The sequence below is a fragment of the Solanum dulcamara genome, chromosome 2 (genome assembly GCF_947179165.1).
Source record: "Solanum dulcamara chromosome 2, daSolDulc1.2, whole genome shotgun sequence".
Lineage (NCBI taxonomy): Eukaryota > Viridiplantae > Streptophyta > Magnoliopsida > Solanales > Solanaceae > Solanum > Solanum dulcamara.
In genome coordinates, this window is record NC_077238.1 from 16,525,091 (window position 1) to 16,550,736 (window position 25,646).

The window sequence follows — 25,646 nt, forward strand, 5'->3', positions numbered from 1 at the left end:
GGGCCATTAGAAGTCGACCCCATACACGAACTCATCCTAACTCTATGACCCCACATCACCTCCAACGCTCTTTAATTTCGCAGGGACTCATCTTAACTCAAGCACATACTTCGAAATAAATACGATGGGCCCCACACGTGTACAAGGAAGGCCTGAATCTTAGGGGAAAATTTTTGAGGGATGTTACACCTATTTACATACATGTAGGCAATACATGATGCAGTTAACAAGCATACATAGCGCGTACAAAAAAGCAAACCATCACCTACATCGAAACTAAGCTTAAATGCTTTTAAAGAACTTGAGCTTTCCTTTTTCGGAGTCTCTTGGCTTCTTGGTCTAAAACAAACAATCAATGAAAGAAATCAATAACAATGGTCTAATTTACTCAGATTAAACACAAGCTCTACCCCTTATCCAACTTCGTGATCCTATCCTCCTACTAGGGTATTTTCCACCATTAAATTCAGGCCAAAACCTTCCCCCAAGTTAATTTCTATAGATTCTAATGACTAAGAATCGAATCACATGTTAGAGGAATGGATTGATTATCTTTACCGAAGAGATTGGTGGAAAACTGAAAGAAAACTGCCCTAGGTCGCCCCTTAGCTCTCAAAAAAGAAATTGTAGAAAGAATTCCATTTTGAAACTTTTACCTGTAAAATACGTGATGAGCCAACCACAACGGGTCCATCTAGCCATAGAAGTCCCCGCCATGTGGAAATAATCCTGCCGTGGCGAGTTGCACCGAGATAGAAACTTCAAAATTGAGTCTCAAACCCCTATTTCGGAACACACCCTCAATCCTTGATGTTCCAAAATAACTCTTTCACGCCAAGATCAACTATGCGAGTTCTAGTTGCCCGAATTCAATTATGTAAAGTCGTTCAAGCTCCTTAATGTCTCGTCTATCAAATCAAATAATCAAAACTCAAAAATTAACATGAATCCATTACTAGATTACCCCAGACCTCACCTGACTTAGATTTCATCTAAGTCTGACCTAGGCTCAAAATTTCCAAGTTACTACTTAGAAGTTTTTTGGCTCAAACTCCTCCTCCATTGGCTTATCCATAACGACGAAAATATGTCGTTACACCCACGACAATAAATTACAGTGAATATAAGATACATCTTTTTTTAAAATCATGTATATATAAAAATTTTGAATCCCCAAAATATAAGATTAGAGATTGATTCATTAGTTGTGGTGTTCAAAATTCACATTCAAATTTCAATTTCAAATCTTAAGTACTATATTTTTTTCTTGAACACCATAGTAAAAATCAGAAATGGTGTAGGACTTTTTTACACTAAATATCAATGAATATAGAATAAATCCTTTTCAAAAGTAAAATAAAAGAGTACGATAGGAAACAATAAAATACAAAAGATATATAGTGTCATATAAGTTAAGAAACTTCATGCAATTCATTATTCATCCTTAGGTGTATATCCATCCATATATATATATATATATATTTATTTACAAATAATATCCCCATACAACAATCAGTCTGTTTTATTTTATCCCTCCAATGGAAAACCACAACTCTAAGCAAAATGAACCTCTTCTTTCACCAACAGAAATCAGTACAGCTGATCATAATAATAGTAATTATCTCATAAGAACTTCTTTTGGTTCTTTTGTTGCTGATGCTGATGATATTCCTCCCATCACTGGAATTCAAGATTTCTTTAGAGAGTTTAGTGTTGAATCTAAAAAATTATGGTACCTTGCTGGTCCAGCTATTTTCACCTCAATTTGTCAGTACTCTCTTGGAGCTGTTACACAAACATTTGCTGGACATGTTGGCACTCTTGAACTTGCTGCAGTTTCTGTTGAAAACTCTGTCATCGCCGGTTTCTCTTTTGGTGTCATGGTATGTAATTCTTTATTTTGACTATGCTCATTATTGGAAAATGTTCGGTACTTATTCTCACTGATATTTTGATTGAATCAGTAAGATTTATAGCACAAATTACATGTCTTAGTTATTGGAATATTTTGTTCATCTTAAAATTAATTGTTGAAAAAGAAAGTTACTTGAAACGACAGAGATTGAATACAAGTTTCATCTAATTTTGGACCAATTTATCATATTAGAGCCCCATATTATTATTGTAGATGCAGAAAATCATGAATTAAAATTTATGAATTTTTAATTTATTTAGTTTAAATTGATAGCAAGTATATATTCAATGAATTCTGAGGACAGATCTAAAATGAATAGTTATCTCATGTTCAATAGATAGCAATAAGAGATTTGTCCTTAAACAAAGATTCCCTTTTTACCTCTTTCACAGGATTCTTTGAGATTTCATTCAACCTATTGATTTGTATATCTTGTTTGAATAGGTACCAAAACTTTTTTGTTTTCTAAACAAAATACAATTTTGTTTTTGTATTATTATATTAAATCCTTATTTTATTCTACATGCTAGTGGCTTGGAAGTTACTTGAGAGACAAATATTGACTATAAATTTCATACCTCACATAGTTTATCATGTTAGGCGCCCATATTATGTTGCAAATGCGGGATAAGAGTTTGAAATATATATATATATATATATATATATATATAACTTATTAAATTTTAAATTAATAATTTGTACATATTTAATAAAGTTTCAATACAAATACAATATTTGAACCAAAGTTATTAGATTCGGCATAATTTGTAACAGATACACTAGCTCCGCCTCTAATGTTGGGCCATCATGTATCAGATATCCAATCCTCGATGTGCAGAGTATTGAGCGTTGGATATTCATTGAATAGTTGTTTCCGATCTTAAGAAATCTTTACCTTATTAATTAGGTTTTCGGATTGAGTTACACTCGATATTCATTCAATCTGTGTTCGATTTTTTTTTTCTTGTTTTGTATGGACAGTTGGGTATGGGAAGTGCACTAGAAACACTATGTGGACAAGCATTTGGAGCAGGACAAATTGACATGCTAGGAGTGTACATGCAAAGATCATGGGTTATTCTCAATACAACAGCAGTAATCTTGATGTTACTTTACATTTTTGCTGCCCAATTTCTTCGATTGATTGGACAAACAGAGGACATATCACGAGAAGCAGGGAAAATGGCTTTATATATGATACCTCAATTATTTGCATATGCCATGAATTTTCCAATAGCCAAATTCTTGCAGGTAATTAAAATTAACGAGACGAATTCACAATTTAGATTTAATAGATATACCATTATGGGTTGGAGTGATAAAGATATGCGTACATTTTATCATTTTCAGACTCTACTTGTGGGATTTTACTGAATTTGTTGTTGTTGTTGTATACCATTATGAGTTGAAAAATTTATTTTTTTGTGATTTTTAGGCACAAAGCAAGATTATGGTGATGGCATGGATTGCAGCAATAGCTTTGGTTTTGCATACATTTTTTAGTTGGTTGTTTATGATAAAACTTGGGTGGGGACTCGTCGGTGCTGCGGTGGTGTTGAATTCATCGTGGTGGTTTATAGTGGTGGCGCAAATGGTATATATAGTTAGTGGGACTTGTGGACAAGCATGGTCAGGTTTCTCATGGAAGGCTTTCCTTAATCTATGGGAATTTGTTAGGTTATCTCTTGCCTCTGCTGTCATGCTATGGTTAGTAATATTATCGACATTTCATTTTCTCCTTTATTCTCCCACAATTTGATGACTTAAAACTTACTTATCTTGTTTTTAAGATTAACATAAAAATATATTAAATATAATCTCAATAAGTTGAGTCTAAGAAAGGTAATACGCAGATTTTATTTTTAATTCATACAACAGAAAAGTTGTTTTCAATAGTCACTCTACTCAAAAAATATGTTTAAAATAAGTGTAAAATGACAATTCTATCCTTGGTCGACCAAGATGGATTTTTTATAATTATAAAATATAAATATAAAATACTCTTATGAAAGAGAAGTTTATCATCCATATACATATAGCTGATAGACATGTAAGACCAAGACACATATTTTGTAGTAGAGTCCAAATTTGAACATGTATTTGGGAATCTTTTTTTTTTTTTTTTGCAATTTATATTATCTTTGAGAGAATGACAAGAGCAATTATGCACAAAATCAATCTACCATAAATTTTCTTTATTCTATTTGCTTTCCTTACATGAAAAGTATACTCCTTTTAAAAATGTTCAAATGAGATAATATCATGAACCTCGCCCGCCGCCCAGCAGTACGTTTGTGTTATTCATTTATTAATTTTTGTATAACCAAGTAGATAATAAATAAATTATTTATGTATAAAATTAATATGATGTTTGGTTGACAACTTAGAAATCCGTATAACTAATACATGTATAAGTTACGAGAGAATTTATGTATTATTTTATGCATGATAGAAGATAAAATAACTAATACATGAATAACAAATCTCTACGTAACGAATATATTTATAAAATAATATATAGATTCACTCATAACTAATTTCTACATTATTAATATTTACATAACTATAATCAATTGCCGAACGACCACTAAGGGGCTTAATTTAATAAAATTATAGTTTTTTCCTTCTAACTTTCTGATTAGTACTAATTATAATAGTAATAAATATACTTTTGCAGCTTGGAGACTTGGTACTTTATGGCGTTAGTCCTGTTCGCTGGTTATTTAAAGAACGCAGAAGTCGCTGTTGATGCCTTGTCCATTTGGTGAGTGCACACAAAATCACTTGATATATCTTGTCTCCTCATAATAGAGTTGAACCCTTTATAATATTTATTTATTGTTATTTGTCATAATATAATATATTTCTTTTTTCATATTGTTTATAGTTTATGCTATACTAAACTATTCTATTTTAGTGGCTAGATTAGACAAATAAATTATTGTTTGACAGTCCCACACTTTGTCCTTTACTTTGGAGTAGGTGGAAAGTAATTAAAGATAAAGAATTAATAATTCTAATAGCCCACATGTTTGAGAAATTCAATTGGTAAGTATTTGCCAGAGAATTACTCCATTAATAAATGTCATTTTCATCAGTCGTCTTTTACAGCTAACTAACGTTAAGAGGAAAAAACAAACTTTGATACGGCAGAGCGACAAGAAATTTAATATACCTAATTGTTATAAGTACTTGTATATATCAACCATTTAGACGAAAGTTTAAATGTCAATATCCAGAGGTTGTTGCTCAAGTACTTACCTTAATTAATTATTACAAGTACTATACTCCTAGAAGTAATAATTTAATTTATTGGATGTCACAAATAGATCATTTTTTTCATGGTACCTGATTGGACATCGACTAAATTCAGATTCGCATTGGGAAGTCCAACATTATGGGGTAAAACACTCCCTAAAAAGGCAAATTAATATCTAGGGGGTCTCGAACCCGAAACATTTGATTAAAGATGAAAGAATACTTACCACTCCACTACGACCTTTATTGGTGCTAGAAAGATCACTATTAACACTTCAAGCAATAATAAAATTTTGTTTACAGCAGGTGCTTCTAGTTAACAACTATGCATTTTTATATGATTTTTTTAACTTCTAAAGTTAAATTATGTGAAATTAATATGATGTAAATTTAGGATAATAGGTAAGAAGTATTTACCAAGGCTCTAGACCCCTAAATTTATTCTTGCCCTTTCACTACGAACTTTTTATTTATAGTTCATGTTGGTCTAAAAGTTGTGGAATTGCAGCATGAACATACTGGGATGGGCAGTGATGGCAGCTATTGGATGCAATGCAGCTATAAGGTTTGCTGCAAATCCAAAATCATGACTATATTAATTATATAGGGGTCGTTTATTGGTAGCTGGATAAAAAACAACTTATTCATGTATTAATTTTCGTATAACTAATTAAATGACGTTTGGTAGGTAAATAGGAATAAGTTATTCATGTATAAAATTAACAGGACGTTTGGTTGACGATTTATAAACTCACATAACTAATACACGTATAAGTTATGAGAGAATCTACTTATTATTTTATGAAGTATAAAATGTAAAATAAATAATATTATATGCATAACTATAACCAGCTACCAAACGACTCGATAGTACTTGTCTTATACATACATCTAAGATGATGAGAAAAAAAATGTTTCAGCGTTCGAGTGTCAAATGAACTTGGGGCAGCTCATCCAAGAACAGCTAAATTTTCAGTGGTGGTGGTTGTGTTCTCTTCATTCTTAATTGGGCTTCTGTTATCGGTGTTTCTACTTGTCTTTCGAAGTCAATACCCTAGCTTATTCACGGAGAGTGAATCAGTGAAGCGTCTTGTTTATGATTTGACACCATTACTAGCATTTTGTATAGTGGTTAACAATATTCAACCAGCTCTATCTGGTGTTGCTATTGGAGCTGGATGGCAAGCTTTGGTTGCTTATGTCAATATTGCTTGTTACTATTTGTTTGGCATTCCATTGGGTTTAATTCTTGGCTATAAACTCAACATGGGTGTCCAAGTAAGTCCAACATTTCAATTTTGTTTCATAGTAGAGACCTTTTAATATTTAAACTATTTATACTACGTATTTACAATTTTGTTCATGATGTTAGGGAATTTGGTACGGAATGGTTACCGGAACTGTAATTCAGACATTCGCGCTCTTTCGGATAGTTTACAAAACCAACTGGAACAAAGAGGTAAGTAATTACATGTTACAATAGAATGTAGTAATGACGCATCACAATAGAACTTTATACTGTTAATGTATATAAATTAAACTCAAATTTTACAAGTCATACTAGACATTGATATTTAGTGGACTCACTACTACCACTTTTCCATTCACTATTTGGGCTTAATTGGTCTTCTTCACTATCTATCCAAGTTTTGTAACACAAAGTATGAAAATTGCAGGCTTCTATTGCAGCAGCAAGGATAAAAATGTGGGGAGGGGAACCAGCAAATGATGTAGAGAAATAAACTTTGACTTGGAAGTCATTGCATTAATTAAGTCCATCAAATGTATGTGACAAAATTTTTGGCAATTTGAGTTGCTTTTGGACTGCTCAATGTAACGCTGCTGCAGCGCAATATCTATTGACTTATTGAGCATTGTAAGGTACTTTTGCACAAAATTATTCATATTTCGGAAGCTGGAAATTAAACCCCTCATATATAAAATTGATATAGAATTAGTTTAATATTATATGATTTGAGTCAAAAAAATAAATTTAAAATATATTTTTTGCCCCACTTCACCACCTCCTCCCATTGTACCCTCAACACTCACTTGTAACGACCTATTTCGTTGTTACTAAAAATATCTGCGATAAAGCTATATGAGTCTCATTCGTCATAAGGTTAGGACAAATTCCTTGGTATGCGAGTGCATATCGTACAATGCCCTATCACAAAGTTAAGCTGAAAGTATCTTTCCGATTTAGTTTCATGCTTAAGTTTAAACTAGGGTCAACTGCAATAACTATACCTCTCAGCCTATAAAGAATTAGGTGACCTATGATCTATCAAATTAAAGGTCTATGAATCTTTTTTCCAACGCCACCAAGTTTGCCTCATTTGGAGTTTGAAATAAAAAGTTATGACCATTTTATTAAACACTGTCCGAGTTGAGGCCGCTGTGTCGGGATTTAGGCCGCCATAGCGGGATCACTATAATGGGCTACTTGCAGTTAAATGCTATTTTCAAATCTAAAACGTTATTTTATTCTCAAAAGTCTTCCAAGGTTAGGCTAGGGCAAGGGAGGAGCGATTTCTTCAGTTTTCCATCGATTTACTCCTTAAAGGTAAGTCATTCCATCAATCTAATCCTCATTTAATTCTTTAATTCTTAGAATAACATTAGATTGATCATGGTGGGGGTAGAAAGTCAACCTAGATGAAATTTTTGGTGTAAAGGGAAATCAATAGGTTGAAAATCTCTTGAAATTGAATTAGTATTGATAGATTATGTCTTTGGGGCAAGAAATTGATCTAACCATTCCAAAATATAGAGTTTTGAGTAGATTGGAGGGTAGAACTAATGGGTTTGAATTCCAACGTATTTGTTTGAAGAGTAATTTATTAATTACTCTTACAATTATTATTAGTAGATGATTTATCCTTCAGAAATGTGAAGAAGAAGGAAGATCATCAGCGGCACAACTTACTTGCTGCATCAGTTTGGCGCCCAGGTAGGTTAGATTTTCTTAACCAAGTAGTTATATACCTGTCCTCTTTGCATAATATATTGTAGATTGATGGAAGAATTCATGTCTAGGCCTTCGAGCACTGAGTTTGGTAAGCTAATGTGTTATTATTATTGTTTAGGGCAGGAATATACTATGTGGATTATGATTATTTTATGATTAGTATATTATTTTATGATTAGCGGTGATAGTCTAGTTCTTGATTGTTAATCGTAATACTTCATGTTGATAATCTCACACAATGAACTTACTGATTTACTTGTGGCTTCAAGTGTGGTGGTTGTATTGTGGTTTGTAATTGTGATATGTGATTTTTTGTAGATCGGGTACCACCCCGGTATATATTGAAATGGATATCACGCCGGTACACTAACTATTAGAAAGTGTGTCACACTGACATACTAACACATTAAATCGGGTATCACACTAGTGCATATTGAATCGGGTACCAAGTCGGTATATATTGGAATGGGTGTCACGCCAACACACTAACTATTAGAACGAGTGTCATGCCAACACACTGACAGTTTAGGTATGGGGACATGAGAGAACCAAGTATGTGTTATGGTTTCTTGAGAGAATCAATTGATTGTTGTAACTGTGATTAATCATGCCCATTATGTAAACTAATTCAAGTTAAGAAATGCAAGTCCGAGTGATGCTATATTCGTGATGTGATTGTGTATTAGTTGTTTGACTACATTGTGGTTGTCTATTTTATTTTATATAATTAGGTATAAGATTGTGGATGATCAAGTGGAGAGTAGTTGTTGTGTTGTTAAGTTGAGATTTGGTGACTTAGAGTTTGATTATGTTGTGGTCCTGTTTTTATAAATGATAATGAGGGTCTGAGGGATAATTTCGGAGCTTCTGACTCCGTGAATGCCGCTATGAGTGGAACACTATAGCAGGTTAGGTCCCGCCATAGTGGGCCAGTAGTTGATTCAATGTAGAGAAGCCAAACTTTTCTAGGTCAACAGTTTTGCAAGTGGGTTACTAAATGGTAAAGGGCCAGGGTGTTGGCGTGAGAGCTTGAGTAAGAGCAGTAGACTAGATAAACAGATGTAGGGGTGGTGCATATTCGGGAACTCCTCTATGTGATAGAAGGACTAGGCTTTGATCAATGGTAGATTTGGCAGTGGAATATGGTTGGAGGATGGAATCAAGTGTACTAGTTATAGTTCAGGTAATTGGGATGGTAGAAGTATATGGATAAAGATTTGGGTGGTGCATTTTGTTATTGCATGCATTCGTCTGAATATTTACTTTATATTATGTGGTAGGCTTCGTGTTGACTGATGATGATGTAACGACCTATTCCTTCATTATGAATAAAATAATAGGGAAGGAATTTGATCCAGAAAACTTCTGAGTAGAAACTTTGAAATTTTTGATCTAGTCCAAACTTGGACAAAATCCGAGTCAGGTGAGGTTTGGAGTAATACGGTAATATATGGGGGATTAAATTATGAATTTAATCATTTGAATTGATATTCAATACATTAAGGAGCCTGTATAAATTTACAAAATTAAATTCGAGCGAGTAGAACTCCCATAATTGATCTTGACATGAAAGAGTTATTTTGGAACGTCAAGGATTGAGGGTGTGTTACTAAATGGGGCTTGGGACTCAAATTCTGAGTCTCTATTTCCATGCAACCTACCACGACGGGATGATTCCTGTTATGGCGGGTTGGTCCCACTATGGAGGGCTAGTCGCAGATTTAACTTGTATACAACAACAACAACCCAGTAAAATGCTTCTATTGAGCTGAGGGTCTCTCGGAAACAGCCGTCCTACCTTGGTAGGAGTAAGGTCTGCGTACACTTTATCCTCCCCAGATTTAACTTGTATAAGTTCCAAAAAGGAATTAGTTTTGCGGTTTTGTTTTTGAGAGCTAAGGGGAGACCTAGGGTAGATTCTTTTCAGTTTTCCACCAATATATTCGGTAAAGGTAAGTAAACAATTCCTCTAATGTGTAATTTGATCCTTATTCATTACAATCTATAGAAATTAACTTGGGGGAAGGTTTTGGCCTAAAATTAATAGTGGAAAAAGCCCTAGTTGGGTGATGGGATCATGAACTTAGCCAAGGGTTAGAATTTTTATATAATCAGGGTAATTCAGGCCCACTGTTTATTGATTTTTTTTATTTTTCAATTGTTTTAGACCAATAACAAGCGAAGAGACTCCGAAAAGGAAAAACTCAGGTTCTTTAAGAGGATTCAAGCTTGGTTTCGAGGTAGGTGATGGTTTATTTTCCCATCTGTGTTATATGTGCCTATTAATTTCATTGAAAGTATTGCATACATGTATGTGAATAGGGGAAGATGGAATGAACTTAATGAAATGACTATTGAGATTAATTACATGCAACAAACCTATTACTTGATTGTGCAAGTATGTGAACTATTCATTGTTGATTGTGATTGTGATTGTGATTGTGGATATTAGATTAGGTACCATACCAGTATATATTGGATCAAGTGTCACGCCTACACATATTGGATAAGGTACCACACCGATATATATTGGATCGAGTGTTACGCCGATACATATTAGATCGGGTACCACGCCAGTACATATTAGAATGGGTGTCATGCGATACACTAACTATTGGATTGGGTGTCACGCCTACACACTCACAGTTTTGGTATGGGTTTCATGAGAGGACTATTTTTGACTTTTGTATTTGTGATTGACACTGTAAAACTGTATATTGCTCATGAATTGGTAATTTGGTAATATGTTTCTGTATATGCCAGTTTTTACTACGTTGTGGTTACTTGTATATATTTTAGTTGCTGGAATGGTTGCATGATCCTACCAGTACACTGTTGTTGTGTGTACTGATATTGCACTTGCTCTATCTTGTTGAGTACAGGGTATTTTCAGATGGCTACTAATAGAGCTAAGTTAGGAGATCGTTGATTTGCAGAGTTCAAGGGTGAGCCAGTTCTTTCAGGCTATCATCGATTCTTCTCAATTTTAGTCCTTTTCTTTTGGACTTAGACTATTCCTTTCAAACCATGTTATATTTTTTTTTTTTTGGGGGGGGGGGGTTTAATCCCCTTACTTTAAACCTTTAGTAGAGTTTTGGTACAATGACTTTCTGGTTCTAGTGGTTAACTTCCACATGTTATGATTGTTTGGTTAATTTCCTAAAGTTATGGAAACTCAGTTTAAATTATAATTTAAATGTGTTTCCACATCATTAAATGCCCATTTGTATTAGTATTTCTTAGTTAGGTTGTAGTATTGGTTCTCCAACCGGAGAGTTAGTATGGATGCTAGTAGCTCCAATCAATGAGCCAGAAGAGGAGCGAGAAATAAGAAGACGTGGCCGAGGAAGGGGTAGAGGAAGATGATAGGGCAGAGGTTAAGAAAGGGCAGCACTGCCAAGTGTGAAGCTCAAGCTGAGAATATTCCAAGAAAGGAGGCCCCTCCCGTACACTAGGCCGAGATGGAAGAGATATGGATGTTGAGGTTAACGAGGATGTTGAATCAGAGGAGGATGCAAAGGCTGAGATTACAGGACTTCCCCTTTTGGATCCAGCTATAGCTCAGCAGATTATGACTTTTCTAAGTGGATTGGTTGGCTCTAGATCCATTCCCACAATGCATGACGCTTAAGCTCCAGTCACTCATCCCATTGCAGCTATGGTCCTTGAGATGAATAGAGCATTGAGACTAATGTCTTTTTCTTTCCACTTTTGGGCCCCATGTTGATTGGAACTAAGCACGAGATACTGACAATGTTTTTAAAGTTGAAGTCTCCGGTGTTTCATGGTTCTGAGAGTGAGGATGCCTATGAATCATCCTGGACTGCTTTGAGACACTTCACATGTTGGTCATTGTACATCAGTATTGACTTGAATTTGTGACCTTTTAGATTCAAGGTGAAGCTAAGAAGTGGTGGAGAGCCTTTGTAGAGTGTCTATCGCCATTTGTATCTCCACCCACTTAGGTTCAGTTCCATGCCTTGTTTTTGCAGAAGTATCTGCCTTGAACTCTGAGTGATCTCTATAAGAATGAGTTTATGGCTCTTGAATAGGGTGGCATGACTATAGCCTCTAATGAGGCAAAGTTACATTCCTTATCCAGATATGCTACACAGTTAGTGACTATAGAGGAGAAAAGGATTTGTTTGTTTGTCAAGGGGTGAATTCTGAGTTATAGTTATTGTCTATCCACCTGACCTCCGCAGGTAAAAGTTTTAATGAAGTGATAGGGTAGCATGACTTTAGCCTTTAATGAGGCAAGGTTCCATGCCTTATTTAGATATGCTACATAGTTAGTAACTATAGAGGAGAAAAGGATCTGTTTGTTCGTCAAGGAGTTGAATTCTGAGTTACAGTTATTGTTTGTCCACCTAACCTCTGCAAGTAAAACTCTTTAATGAAGTGACAGACTTTATGAAGAAGGTAGAAGGAGTTAGACGGGATAGGCAGGCCAAGGCTTTATCTAAGAAGCCTAAGAATTTAGGTAATTTTAATAGCTCCTACTCTAGATGTTCAGGTAGGTTGGCAATTACAGCCTGACCAATTCGGTCAACTATGCCCGCTTAGAAGAATCCTACATAGGATAGTCAGGGAGATTCTTTCACGCTATGCAGAAGGTCATCCCTTGAGCACCATTGTTATAATTATGGGGAACCAGGACACATAACGAGTTGTTCTCCCCACCCTCGCATGACTGATCCAATGCAATAGCAAACAAGATAAGTGGTACCAATAGAAGGATATAATAATGGTAGAAAACATCCACACTATGGGAGAGGAGGAAATAAGAGAGGCCATGTAGCTCGAGGAAATGGCAATGAAGGTAGAGGAGTAGTACAGCCAGGCAAAGACGTTGCTCGTCAAGATGACAAGGCATAATTTTATACTTTTCTAGGTAGGATAGATGGTGAGGCATCTAATACAGTGATCACGTATACTATTCTTGTATTTGACCAGATGGCTACTGTCCTATTTGATTTGGGTTATACATACTATTATGTGTTAGTAAAATTTGCCTAGGGTTTTGATATAATTTTTGATATGATTGTTGCTCCCATATATGTTTATACCCCATTCGGCTCGTAGCTCCTCTTAATAAGAATAAAGAGGAGCCAATAGTGAGAGAAAGTGGCTGATATAGGGATAGAAGAAGAGGACGGGGCTGAGACCGAGGAAGGTCATCACTTGCCAGGGGTGAAGCTCAAGCTGAGAATGTACCAATAAATGAGGCCCCTCCTACACCTGAAGATGAAGTGGAAGAGAATGTAGAGGTAGAGGTGGAAGAAGATGTTGTGTAGGAGGATCATAAGAGATAGAGGCTGCAAGACTTCCCCCTTTAGACCCAGCTATAGCTCAGCAGATCATGACTTTCCTGAGTGGGCTAGTCAACACTATAGCCATTCTTACAGTGCTAGTTTCTCAAGCTCCAATTGGATCCTTTGTTGTTGAAGTCCCTTAGATGGATGGAACATTTGGCACTGATGCCTTCTTCCATTCACTTCTAGGCCCAGTGATGAAGCACTGAGCATGAAATAATGACTAAGTCTTTGAAGCTAAAGCCTCCGGTATTCCAAGGCTATGAGAGTGAGGATGCCTATAAGTTAATCCTGGATTTCTATGAGAGACTTCACAAGTTGGTCATAGTCCACCAGCATGGAGTTGAGTTCGTGAACTTCCAACTTCAAGGTTAAGCAAAGCAGTGGTAGAGAGCCTTTGTGGAATGCCGATTGCCAGTTTTGCCTACCCTCACTTAGGTTCAGTTCCATGCCCTATTTTTGGATAAATATGTGCCAAAACACTGAGAGATCGTAATAAGGATGATTTTATGACTATCGAGTGTGATGGTATGACTATAGCTACTTATGAGGCTAAGTTTCATGCCTTGTCTAGATATGCTATGCACTTAGTGACTAAGAGAAGAAGAGGATCCATTTGTTCATCAAGGGATTGAATCCCAAGTTTCATATATTATCTTTTCACATGACTAACTGATAGACTTTGTGAAGAAGGTAGAAGGAGTTCGGCGGGATGGGAATGCCAAGGTTTTTGCTAAGAAATAAAGAATACAAGTAACTTCAATGGTTCTTACTCCATACTCCAAAGGTTTAAGTAGGCCGACATTTGCAATCCAGCCAATTCAGTCAGTCATGCCTGCTTCTTCGAGTTGTGACTTAGGGACACCATAATAGAATCATACTTAGGATAGTCAAGGAGCTTTTGTTTCATCTGGCAGAATGCCGTCTCTTGACCGCAGTTGTTATAACTATAGGGATTTAGAGCACATGAGGAAAAATTGTCTACACCCTAGATGACTGATCCCACATAACAGCAAACCAGAGTAGTGGTATTGACAGGCGGAGGTAATAATGTAGAGAATGTCCACAAGGTGGGGAAGAAGAAAATCAGAGAGGTTGTAGAGGTCGTGTAAATGGTAATGCAGGTAGAAGAGCAGTGCAAGAAGGTTATCCATCAGAATGATAGAGTAGAATTTTATGTTTTTCTGGGCAGGATAGAGGTTGAGGTGTCTAATGCAGTAATCATAAGTACTATTCTTGTTTGTGATCGGATGACTACTTTCTTGTTTGATCCGAGTTCTATTGAATCCTATGTGTCTATACAATTTGCCTTGGGTTTTGATGTGATATGTGATATGCTTGATTCCCCATCCATGTTTCTACCCTAGTTGGAGAGTCTGTTGTAGTTACCTGTCACGCCCCGGGAGGGTACCCTAGACGTAACCAGCACTCAGAAACCATTTCTGGCTCCCAAGCGAATCACATAGCCTGATCACACATCCGTTCATTCATTCATTCAGCGGAAAGTTTAAAAATAAAGAATAAATTAGCGGGCAACTCAAATCATCCATCCAACTCAAAGAATAAAGGCCATGGGCCGACATATCAACTAAAATATTTGTCATTTAAAAGTAGTTTGACAAGAATAACTCAAGGATAAAAATACTCAATCGACTCCTATCTAGTTTATGAAGCCTCTATCACTACTATCTAATTGGTGCCAATGACATGTTCATGGCTACCTCAAATCAAAATAAAAAGGGCTAACTCGATGCAAGAATACACAGACGATGTCCTCCGAATATAGAGGAGGACTCACCAATACGCTGAGTGTGTATAGATCCTCAATGGTGCTCCTATTGACGATCTCTTAAACCTGTCTCTGCATCATGAAACGATGCAGGTCCAAATGGACGTTAGTACGTGGAATGTACGAGTATGTAATATGGCAGAATGAAACATACCTCAAGGAAGAATAACATCGGATCAACTATCTCGAATCAGAAAGGTAGGCGAGACTCACATAAGATGTCATAAGTCTAAAGTAAGAATACATTTCAAGACAAAGACCAATCACACATCATACAATCCAATCCAATCATACACGATACAGTTCAATCAAATCATATATTATCCGATTCAATCCAATCGTATCCAATCGGTTCAACCCGGTCATATACGATCCGATCCATTCCAATCATATATCCTTCCATTCAACCCAATCAACCTATCATCTAATCTAATCCAGTCTAATCATACACTATCAAATCACAATTCATCTAATCAAATCCGATCAATGCAATCAACTCACAATCAACTCAAAGGGCTCAACTCAATAAATATGCAAATTAAGTTATGCAATGTCTTACAATTCAACTCAATCATCTACAATCACAATCAAACCAATCAGATCAAGCACAATCCATTCAATTGGGAGTTTCTCTAACCGACAACCATCACCATATGAGCGAGTGATAGTACAACAAGCCGACGTTGTTGCCGCATCCGTTCATACCTTGCCAGGGTATGAACGCATCAACCAATCATGGATCCAATCCAACCGAGTCCTATAATGTCAGGAAAAACATTTTGGAGAAGCATCCGACTTTAACGGTTCAATCCCCTCCTACATTTGGCGATGTAGTTTATTGGTTTGAGTATGGACTATACTCTTACCCAATTTGGTGCTCGATACTCCTCCCAAGGCTCAATATGCTCATATCTATCAAATGAGTAAAATACTCAAAATGCTCATTCAGTCTCATCGGACTCTTTCAAATCAACTCATTTAGTCTCATTGGACTCTTTTCAAAACTCAATCAAATCTGGCCTCATTGGACCTTCTTTCAAATCGACTCATCTCAAATCATCAAACTCTTCTCTTTAAAATCTATACAATCTCAAAAATCGACATTTTAAAGTAAAAATACTCAACTCACTTATACTCAAAATACTCGTGTTCAAAAATAATTAAAAGACTTCTCAAACTCAACTCATGCTTAAACTCTTTTCAAATCATAGATGAAAATAATTACTCTTTAAACTCAAAATAGTGTATAAATAGTTTATGCAAAAATGGTTTCAAAATCATTTATTTTCAAAATGCTCATAAGACTCCAATCACATCAAATTAGGTAAATCATATATCACATAATCACATTAGACTCCAATCCACTTCATCAATAACATCCTCATCAATATACCTCTACATCAATCATTCTACACATATTAAATAAGCACCATTCACGTCATCACTCACATCGTCATCAAAACATCATCATCATATATTATCATTTACATCATCATCAAACATTATCATCACATCATTGTCAAGTATCATCATCACATCAATCATCTAACATCTACTCCAAAGTCCTTATTTTTGTCCTATGTTCATTTTATAGAAGCAAATGGACATTCTTAACTAACCAATTCGTTCTATTCATTCCAATCAATACATATATACACACAACTATCCATCTCAACCTCAAGACATTTGTGACAAGAAATCTCATCTTGGGTTCATGTGAATGAAACATGAACTCATACTCTCAACAAAACTCAAGTCCAAAAATATCGTCAATACCTATAAATCTATATACAAAGATACATTTGTAGTTAATAATATGAAAAATAACTATTTAGTAACTCAAGTCATTAAAATCATCAATCAACCATTTGTATCTAAAAACATTCCATAGTTTAGGGAAAACTTTCAAGAAAACCTTCTTAGGAGGTTCAACTATTTCACAACTCCTATCCAACACATCTATGGGCATATAGAAGAAATAAATCCATATTTTAGGTTAGCCTTACATACCTTGTTTGAAGACTTTGAAGAAACCTTTATGTTGGATCTTCAATGGAGGACTCAAATCTTGTAGGCACCCTTTGTTGGAGGTGGATTTGGGGAAGAAGAAGAAGAGAGAGGAACTCCTAGGGCTTTTCTAGAGAGAAAGTGGGGGCTGTCAAATGGGTTCCCAAAAGACCAAGGGTTACATATATATAATTTGGGTAAGTTCCCAAATTGCCCCTTCTCAAAAGTTCTGAAAATAGGCTAAAATGCCCTTGGCGCGATAGTGGCGCATCGCGCCCTTACAGCGCCAAGGCCAATCACGCCTAAAACTTGCACAACTTTTAGTGGCGCGTCGTGCCAGGGACCAAACTACTGAGGCATGTTTCTGGTGCGATAGTGGTGCGTCGCGCCCTTACAGCGCCAAGCCCATTGTTTTGAATTCTGGGAATTTGGCCTGAAAAACCCTGCACAACTTTTAGTGGCGCGTCGCGCCAGAGACCAAACTACTGAGGCATGTTTATGGCGCGATAGTGGTGCGTCGCGCCCTTATAGCGCCAAGGCCATTTCCCCAGCAGTTGCAACTCAGGCTAAAAAATGAAATTCCTGTCGTGCTAGTTCATCTTAGGATCATCATATCTTTTGACTCCGAACTCCAAAATTTACGTTCTTGGTAGCGTTGGAAAGAAGACTCGACGACCTTCAATTTGATAGGTCGTGGGCCACCCAGATTGATGCCTTTTAAAAGATAGGGTCATTAAAAGTCGACCCTTACATGAACTCGTCCTAAACTTAGCCACAACGGATCTCTTGGACTTAGCTCGGTCCTAGGGGTCCTCAATGACCCCACATCACCTCCAACGCTCCTAATTTCTCAGGAACTCATCTTAACTCAAGCACATACTTTGAAATAAATACGATGGCCCCCACACATATACAAAGAAGGCCCAAATCTTAGGGAAAATTTTGAGGGGTGTTACATTACCCATGTCTATCGTGCTTGTTCTGCTATGTTTATAGGTTTGCAGACTTGGGTTGATCTGGTGATCTTGGATATGATTGATTTTTATGTGTTCTTAGGAGTGACTTAGTTTTCCTCTTATTTTGTTGTGCTTAACTATAATACTAAGGCTGTGACTCTAGAGATCCCAAATAGGAAAAGGTTAGAGTGGAAAAGGGTGTACAAGTCTGAGGCTAAGGTCATATCTTTTATTAGGGCTAGAAAACTGATGGGGTGGGGTTGTTTATCATACTTGGCTCATATTTAGGATGTTAAAGTCGAATCCCCCTCTATTCAGTCTATTCCTTTAGTGTATGAGTTTAAGGATGTGTTTCCTACGAATTTGCCTAGTATGCCTCCGAATAGAGATGTAGATATTTTATTGACTTGGAGCCGGGAACTTTCTCAATCTCTATCTCTCCTTATTGAATAGCTCTAAAATAATTAAGGGAGCTTAAAGATCGATCCAAGAGCTCCTTGATAAAGGTTTCATCTATCTTAGTACTTCTTTGTGAGGTGCTCTGGTTTTATTTATTAAGAAGAAGGATGGTAGTATGAGGATATGCATAGACTATCGACAGTTGAATAGGGACACCATTCGAAATAAGTACATGATGCCTTGTATAGATGATCTTCTTGACCAATTGAAGGGTGCATCAGTATTCTCAAAAATTGATCTAAGATCTGGCTACCATCAACTGAAGATTAGGCTTGAGGATGTACCTAAAATGACATTTAGAACTCGGTATGGGCATTGTAAGTTCTTGGTAATGTCGTTTGTGTTATCACTCCAACATTGATGTGGCATCATTCAAACCACTTTATGGGAGGGGATGTAGATTGCCCATAGGGTGGTTTGAGGCTGGAGATATGAAACCTTTGGGAATTGATTTGGTAAGGGATGTTCAGGATAAGGTAGGAAGTATCCAAGCTAAGCTTCTAGCAGTCCAAAGTCGACAAAAAGAGTAAGCAGATCGCAAGTGGGGAATATGACATTTCAGGTGGGTGAATAGGTTCTTTTGAAGATGTCACCCACAATGGGTGTGATGTGATTCGGCAAGAACGGTAAGCTTACTTTTTGTTACATTGGCCCATTAAAGATTCTTGATTGAGTAGGGCCAGTGGCTTATAGGTTGGCTCTACCACCTAGCCTATCTGAAGTACATCTAGTGTTCTATTTGTCCATTATGAAAAAGTACCATAGGGATAAAGATTATATCATCAAGTAGGACTCAGTCTTATTAGAAAAAAATCTTCAATATGTAGAAAATTCGGTGGCAATTCTTTATCGTGATGTTTGAAAGATAAGGACCAAAGAGATTTAGTCGGTAAAGATTCAATGAAAGCATCGTCCAGTTGAGGAAACTACTTGGCAAACCGAGAAGGACATGTAGATAAGTATCCGCAATTATTTGATGATTTAGGTCTTTTCTTGACTTACCCCAACTTTCCTATTGTGATCATTTGGGGATGAGTGATGGATAAATTGATAACTATTGTAATGACCTATTCCCATCATTATGGATAAAATAATGGGAAAGGAATTTGGGCTGGAAACCGTCTGAGTAGTAACTTAGAAATTTTGATCCTGTCACGACCTAATCTAGGGCCAAGCCGCGACACGACGATTGGAATGCGAGGGACCCCAAGAATAATCCATATTAGCATACATCATATACATAAGGTAAAGAAACATGACAATATAAGTAGAAGTAAACAACATAGGGGAATGGGTCTAAGGGATAACAACTCAAAAGATGTCTAGTCCAGACAACATCATAAATTGTCTAAACATACCTGTAATCTAGTCTTTGATGGGGTCTTAAGACAACATCCTAGCTCACCTTAACAAAGAAGAATGTCAAAACAATAGAAATATAAATAAAAGTCATGTCCTCAATAGAATGAAGACTCACCAACTCTTTGAGAATCTAGGGAAATCTCTAGCCACGAATAGAATAGTTGTGAGAGTCGTTCGTCCCTACATTAGAGATAATGTAGGCAAAATATGCGTTATTACATTTGAATGTACTAAGTATGTAAGGTATGCATGAATAAGTAAAAGAACGTAATCAATATGTCTTAAGATGCATGACCAATCATAATGAACATGAGTAAAGCTTAAAAACATTTTAAAACATATGAAACTCATGGTCAATGCATATCATACAACTTCAACTTCCAACTCATACTTAACTCCAACTTGTGTGGGATAAGACCTTTAACCAACATCTAAGACCATGCGAGTTATTATATGAAATTTGATGACTCCTGCATCGAGACAGGGTAGGCTAACTTGCTAGGGCATACTCCATAGGTAACTCATCTCAACTCAACTCAATTGTGCTATATGTGGATCCACTAGCTAGGCCATGAAGGCAACCTACACGGGCAACGTAGTTTAGGACTTTAGATTGCTACTAGGATTCCCTTGGGTAACTATCTGCATTACCGGATCGATCCCCACTTAGAAGTCCTCTCTTTGCTTAGTCAATAGCCCAACAGAAAACTTATAAAACATGATCATATCATAATGGGGAAAAATAGTAACTTCCTATCAATCCATCTCTAAAATATTTTGGAATAGCTCATCTAAATTAGTGATTCATAAGAATCTATAACTTCGGTGAGAATTATCCTTATCACCATCTTTAAAACATCTTTGATCTTAAGTTTGACCATTATCATATCCTCAATTTTAGCTTATAAAAACTTTTATTAAAAATTATTCAACTCATGATCAACTCATAAAATCATCTTTAACTCACGATCTTAGCTTAAAAACAACTTTATGCATGGGCATCTATAATTTAACTTGAAATTATGCAATCCTTGACGAAATATGGAAACCCTAACTTGAGCTTGAAGAAGAAACATTAAGAGACTTTGTTCTTTCCTTAGAAAATTTTGGGAGAATGAATTGAATAGGAGGGAAATTTGAAGAATGGAATATTTATAGACTCTGAACTTGGCCATAAAAGTGTCTAGGTTCATTGAATCGAGCTTTGAAAAAAACACAGTTGCCATTTATTTAAACTTCAGATGTTAGCCTACGAAATTGTTCCTATGGGTCGTCAAAGGGATGACGAGTCATCTAAACGACTCGTCCTGCAGGTTTGAGAAAAGAGCATAAAATCAAGTCTCTACAGTTTTGGAATGGGTAAGGTTTACATCCCATCAAATTGCCTACAGATCGGTCATAAGGTTTGTCTTGCAGGTCCCAAAAATCTGAAAATTCTAGGGTCTTTGATATTTTATGATGGGTGGTTCTTATGACCCATCATTACTTCTACGACCCATCCTGGCTAGTCGTAGACTTGGCATCGAGGAATCTATGAATCAAGGCCTCTGAATTTAGGTTATGAGGGGTTTGTAGGACCCGTCAACAGGATGACAAATCATCCTATTGAGTCATAGAACCTCTCCTAAGGCAACATCCCATCTTGTTCAAAATGGTCACTTTACGACTCAACTTTACGAGCCGTAAAAAGCTCTATGAGCCGTAGAGTGACTTGTTCACATGGTTCAGTTCAAGTTTTTGAGAATTTTCTCTTTGGTTCCAGCTTTCTGACTTACGGGGTCTTAAAATATCTCCCCCTTAGAAACATTCATCCTCAAATGAGATTAACTTATCATAGAAAAGACACAAAAAGAGGACTAGCAACCCAGCATGAACATATGACATCTTAAATGCATGTAAAATAAAAACTTCAACTTAACATAGAATCATGACTTTAAAATCAAACCTTCTATGAACATACATGCATATGAATGACATAGGATGAACTGAATACATAAGAATTTAGTTAACTTGAATAAGAACAACTTACTACTCTAATCTTGAGTAGAGGGAAAGAGGTATGGTTATCATTTCATCATATCCTCCTCCGCCTCCCAAGTTGCACTTTCTACTTGTTCATTCCTCCATAATACTTTGACAAACAGAATTTCTTTGTTTCTTAACTTCTTAACTTGCCAGCCTAGGATTTCTACCGGAATCTCTTCATAAGTCAAATCCTCCTAGTTTGGATCATCCACCAACTTTTTCAACATAGATACATGGAACACTAGGTGAACCATAGCTAACTTAAGTGGAAAATCCAACTCATAAGCCACCTTACCAACACGTCTCAATATCTTATAAGGTCTAACGTATCTAGGACTCAATTTCCCTTTTTTCCAAAATGCACGATACCTTTCATAGGTGAAACCTTCAAATAGACCAATAATCCACCTCAAATTTAAGCTCTCTTTTCCTAACATCAAAATAGAACTTTTGATGACTTTGATCTATATACAACCTCCCCCGTATTAGTCTTACCTTCTCCATAAAATCCATCACCAAATCTAGACCAATCAAGGCCATCTCACCTACTTCAAACCATCCCATCGGGGATCTATATCTCCTCACATACAAGAAGTCTTAACCGGTAGAAAATGAGCTGACTTGGCCATCCAATCTACAACAATCCAAATGGAATCATGTTGCTTCTTAGTACGAGGCAAATCTATTACAAAATCCATATTCACATCTTCCCACTTCTAAGTAGGAATTTCAATATCTTGAGCTAGACCTCTCGATCTTTGATGCTCGACTTTGACTTCTTGGCAATTTAGACACGTAGCTACAAACTCTGCTATATCCTTCTCCATGCCATTCCACCAATACACTTCTATCTAGTCACGATACATCTTGGTAAAACCCAAATAAATCAAATATTAGGAACTATAGGCTTCATTCAATATCAACTCTCTCAACCCATCAACATTTGGTACACACAAAAGACCTTGGTAATATAGCACACCATCTCCCCCTTGGGATAAAGCCTTAATGGCTTTTTCGGCAACCGAATTCATTAACTCAACCAACATTGGTTCTTGGTCTTGCTTTGCCTTAACATCCGCTACAAGAGACGATTCTGAACCATTGCGAACAAGAACACCTTAATTATTAGAATCTACCAAATGCACACCTAAACATGTTAATATATGAACATCTTTAATCAATTCTTTCTTATCTTCTTCAACATGTGTCATACTACTCATGGAAAATCTACTTAGTGCATCAGTGATAATATTAGCTTTGCCCGGATTGTACAATACACTCATGTCATAGTCCTTCAACAATTTAAGCCATCTCCTTTATCGAAGGTTTAAATATTTTTGCTTAAACACATATTGTAAACTCTTATGGTCAGGAAACACATCCATATGGACACCATTAAGATAGTGTCTCCAAATTTTCAATGCAAACACAACTGTTGCTAGCTCAAGATCATGAGTTGGATAATTTTGTTCATGCAACTTAAGTTTCCTTGAAGCATAGGCTATTACCTTACTATGTGGCATCAATACACAACCAAGGCCAACCCGTGAAGAGTCACAATACACTACAAAACCATCGAACCCCTCTAGTAGAATCAAGATAGGAGCTGTAGTAAGGTGATCTTTCAACTCTTGAAACCTCTTTTCATAAGCTTTTGACCATTAAAACTGTCACGCCCCAGAGGGTACCCTAGACGTAACCGGCACCCAAAGGCCATTTTTGACCTCCGAGCGAACCACCTGGTCTAGTCACACATTCATTCAATCACATTCTCTTAAAAGAAACTCAATTAATGAAATACTATTCATAATATGGGGGCCGAAGGCCAAATATTCATCAGCTCAACAAATAAATATAATAAGACTCCTCAAAATAACCATTCAACCTCCCCACACTCTAGTCTATAAAGCCTCTATCAAAGTCTAAAATGTGCCAATGACAAGTCCATGGCTACCAACAATCAAAATAAGGAAAATGACAACAAAACTGTACAAGAAGGCTCAACATCCTCCGGGAACTAGGAGGTATCACCAACTAGCGGGAAGTGTATGTGGATCTTCAACGGAGCGCCGGTTGATGATCTCTAGTACCTGTCTCTGCATCATGAAATGATGTAGGCCAACTGGCGTCAGTACATGGAATGTACGAATATGTAAAATGGCTGAATACAATGAACATCAAGGAAGAATCAGTCAACTCGGAATCTCAACTCATATATATATATATACAGGACAACTCACTCAAATGTCCTAAGTCTAAACAAGAATATGATTTAGACGGGACCAATCACATATCATTCAACTCAGTCTGACTCAGAGTACTATCAAGACCTATTTGGGAGTTTCTCTTATCCGACAACCATCACTTATGAGCCAGTGACAGTACAACAAGCCGACGTTGTTGCCGCATCCGTTCATACTTTGCCAGGGCATTAACGAATCAACCAATCATGGATCCAATCCAACCAAGTCCTATAATGTCAGGACAAACATTTGGGGAAACATCCGACTTTAACGGTTCAATCCCCTCCTATATTTGGCGACGTAGTTATTGGGTTCGAGTATGGACTTTACTCTTACCCAATTCGGTGCTCGATACTTCTCCCAAGACTCAATGCTCATAAAACTCCATCCAATCGACTCAATCAAATCATATCGACAAGTCTCATTTAAACCTTGTCAACTCATCCACTCTAGCTCAATCAATCATCTCTAAATCACATCTTTCAAGAGAAATTTAAAGGCACATTTATAGCAACATGTAAACATAACCAATCATTTCCTCTATCCATTTAATCAATCTTTGAATCTCATCACAATTCCAAGGCTTTAAATCTACAATTCAAGATAAGCATCATTTTAAAGAAAATAGCATCCTTTATCATAATCCACATAGCTAAGAAAATCAATAAAATATATTTAACAACTCATCTTCATCAACTCATACTCACCTAAAGACTCTTTTTGGAAGTTCTTGACTAAACCTCATCAACATAGCAAAAATTACCCTAATAGACAACAAAACTCATTTGAACACAACCCTAGCAAGAAACTCCATTTCTATGAGCATTTATCCTCAAAGAAGGTATAGGGCACATGAGTGGACTTAACCCATGTTTTAGATAGCCTTACATACCTTAGAATAGACTCTTGAAGAAACCTTGTTGTTGGGTCTTCAATAGAAAGCTTGAAGTCTTGAAGCTCTTGGAACAATCTCTTATTGGAAATAGAGAAGAAGAAGAAGATGAAGAGGAGAGAGTTCTCTAGGGCTTTTCTAGAGAGAGAGTGGGGGCCGAAAAATATATCTCCAAATGCTCAAGAAGGATACATATATAATTTGGGATAATTCCCAAATTGCCCCTTCTCAAAGTTCTGAAAAATAGGCAAAAATGTACCTGGCACGATAGTGGCACATCGCGCCATTGCAGCGCCAGGCCGATTACGCCTAAAACCTGCACACCTCGTAGTGGCGTGCCGCGCCAGAGACCAAACTACTGAGGTATATTTCTGGTGCGATAGTGGCGCGTCGCGTCCTTACAGCGCCAAAGCCATTGTTCTTGGGTTCTGGAAATTTGGCTTGAAAAACCCTT

General features: G+C 36.5%; 1 protein-coding gene across 1 annotated transcript; it reads left to right on the forward strand.

Annotated features, from left to right (window-relative positions):
- Positions 1-1,487: 1,487 nt before the first annotated feature.
- Positions 1,488-7,141, forward strand: LOC129880385 (protein DETOXIFICATION 29-like). Its single transcript, XM_055954389.1, has 8 exons — positions 1,488-1,883; positions 2,897-3,166; positions 3,351-3,622; positions 4,593-4,679; positions 5,682-5,738; positions 6,094-6,451; positions 6,546-6,632; positions 6,850-7,141. Exons 1-8 carry the CDS (start codon positions 1,539-1,541, stop codon positions 6,913-6,915), a joined length of 1,542 nt encoding a protein of 513 aa, XP_055810364.1. The 5' UTR covers positions 1,488-1,538; the 3' UTR covers positions 6,916-7,141.
- Positions 7,142-25,646: the final 18,505 nt, after the last annotated feature.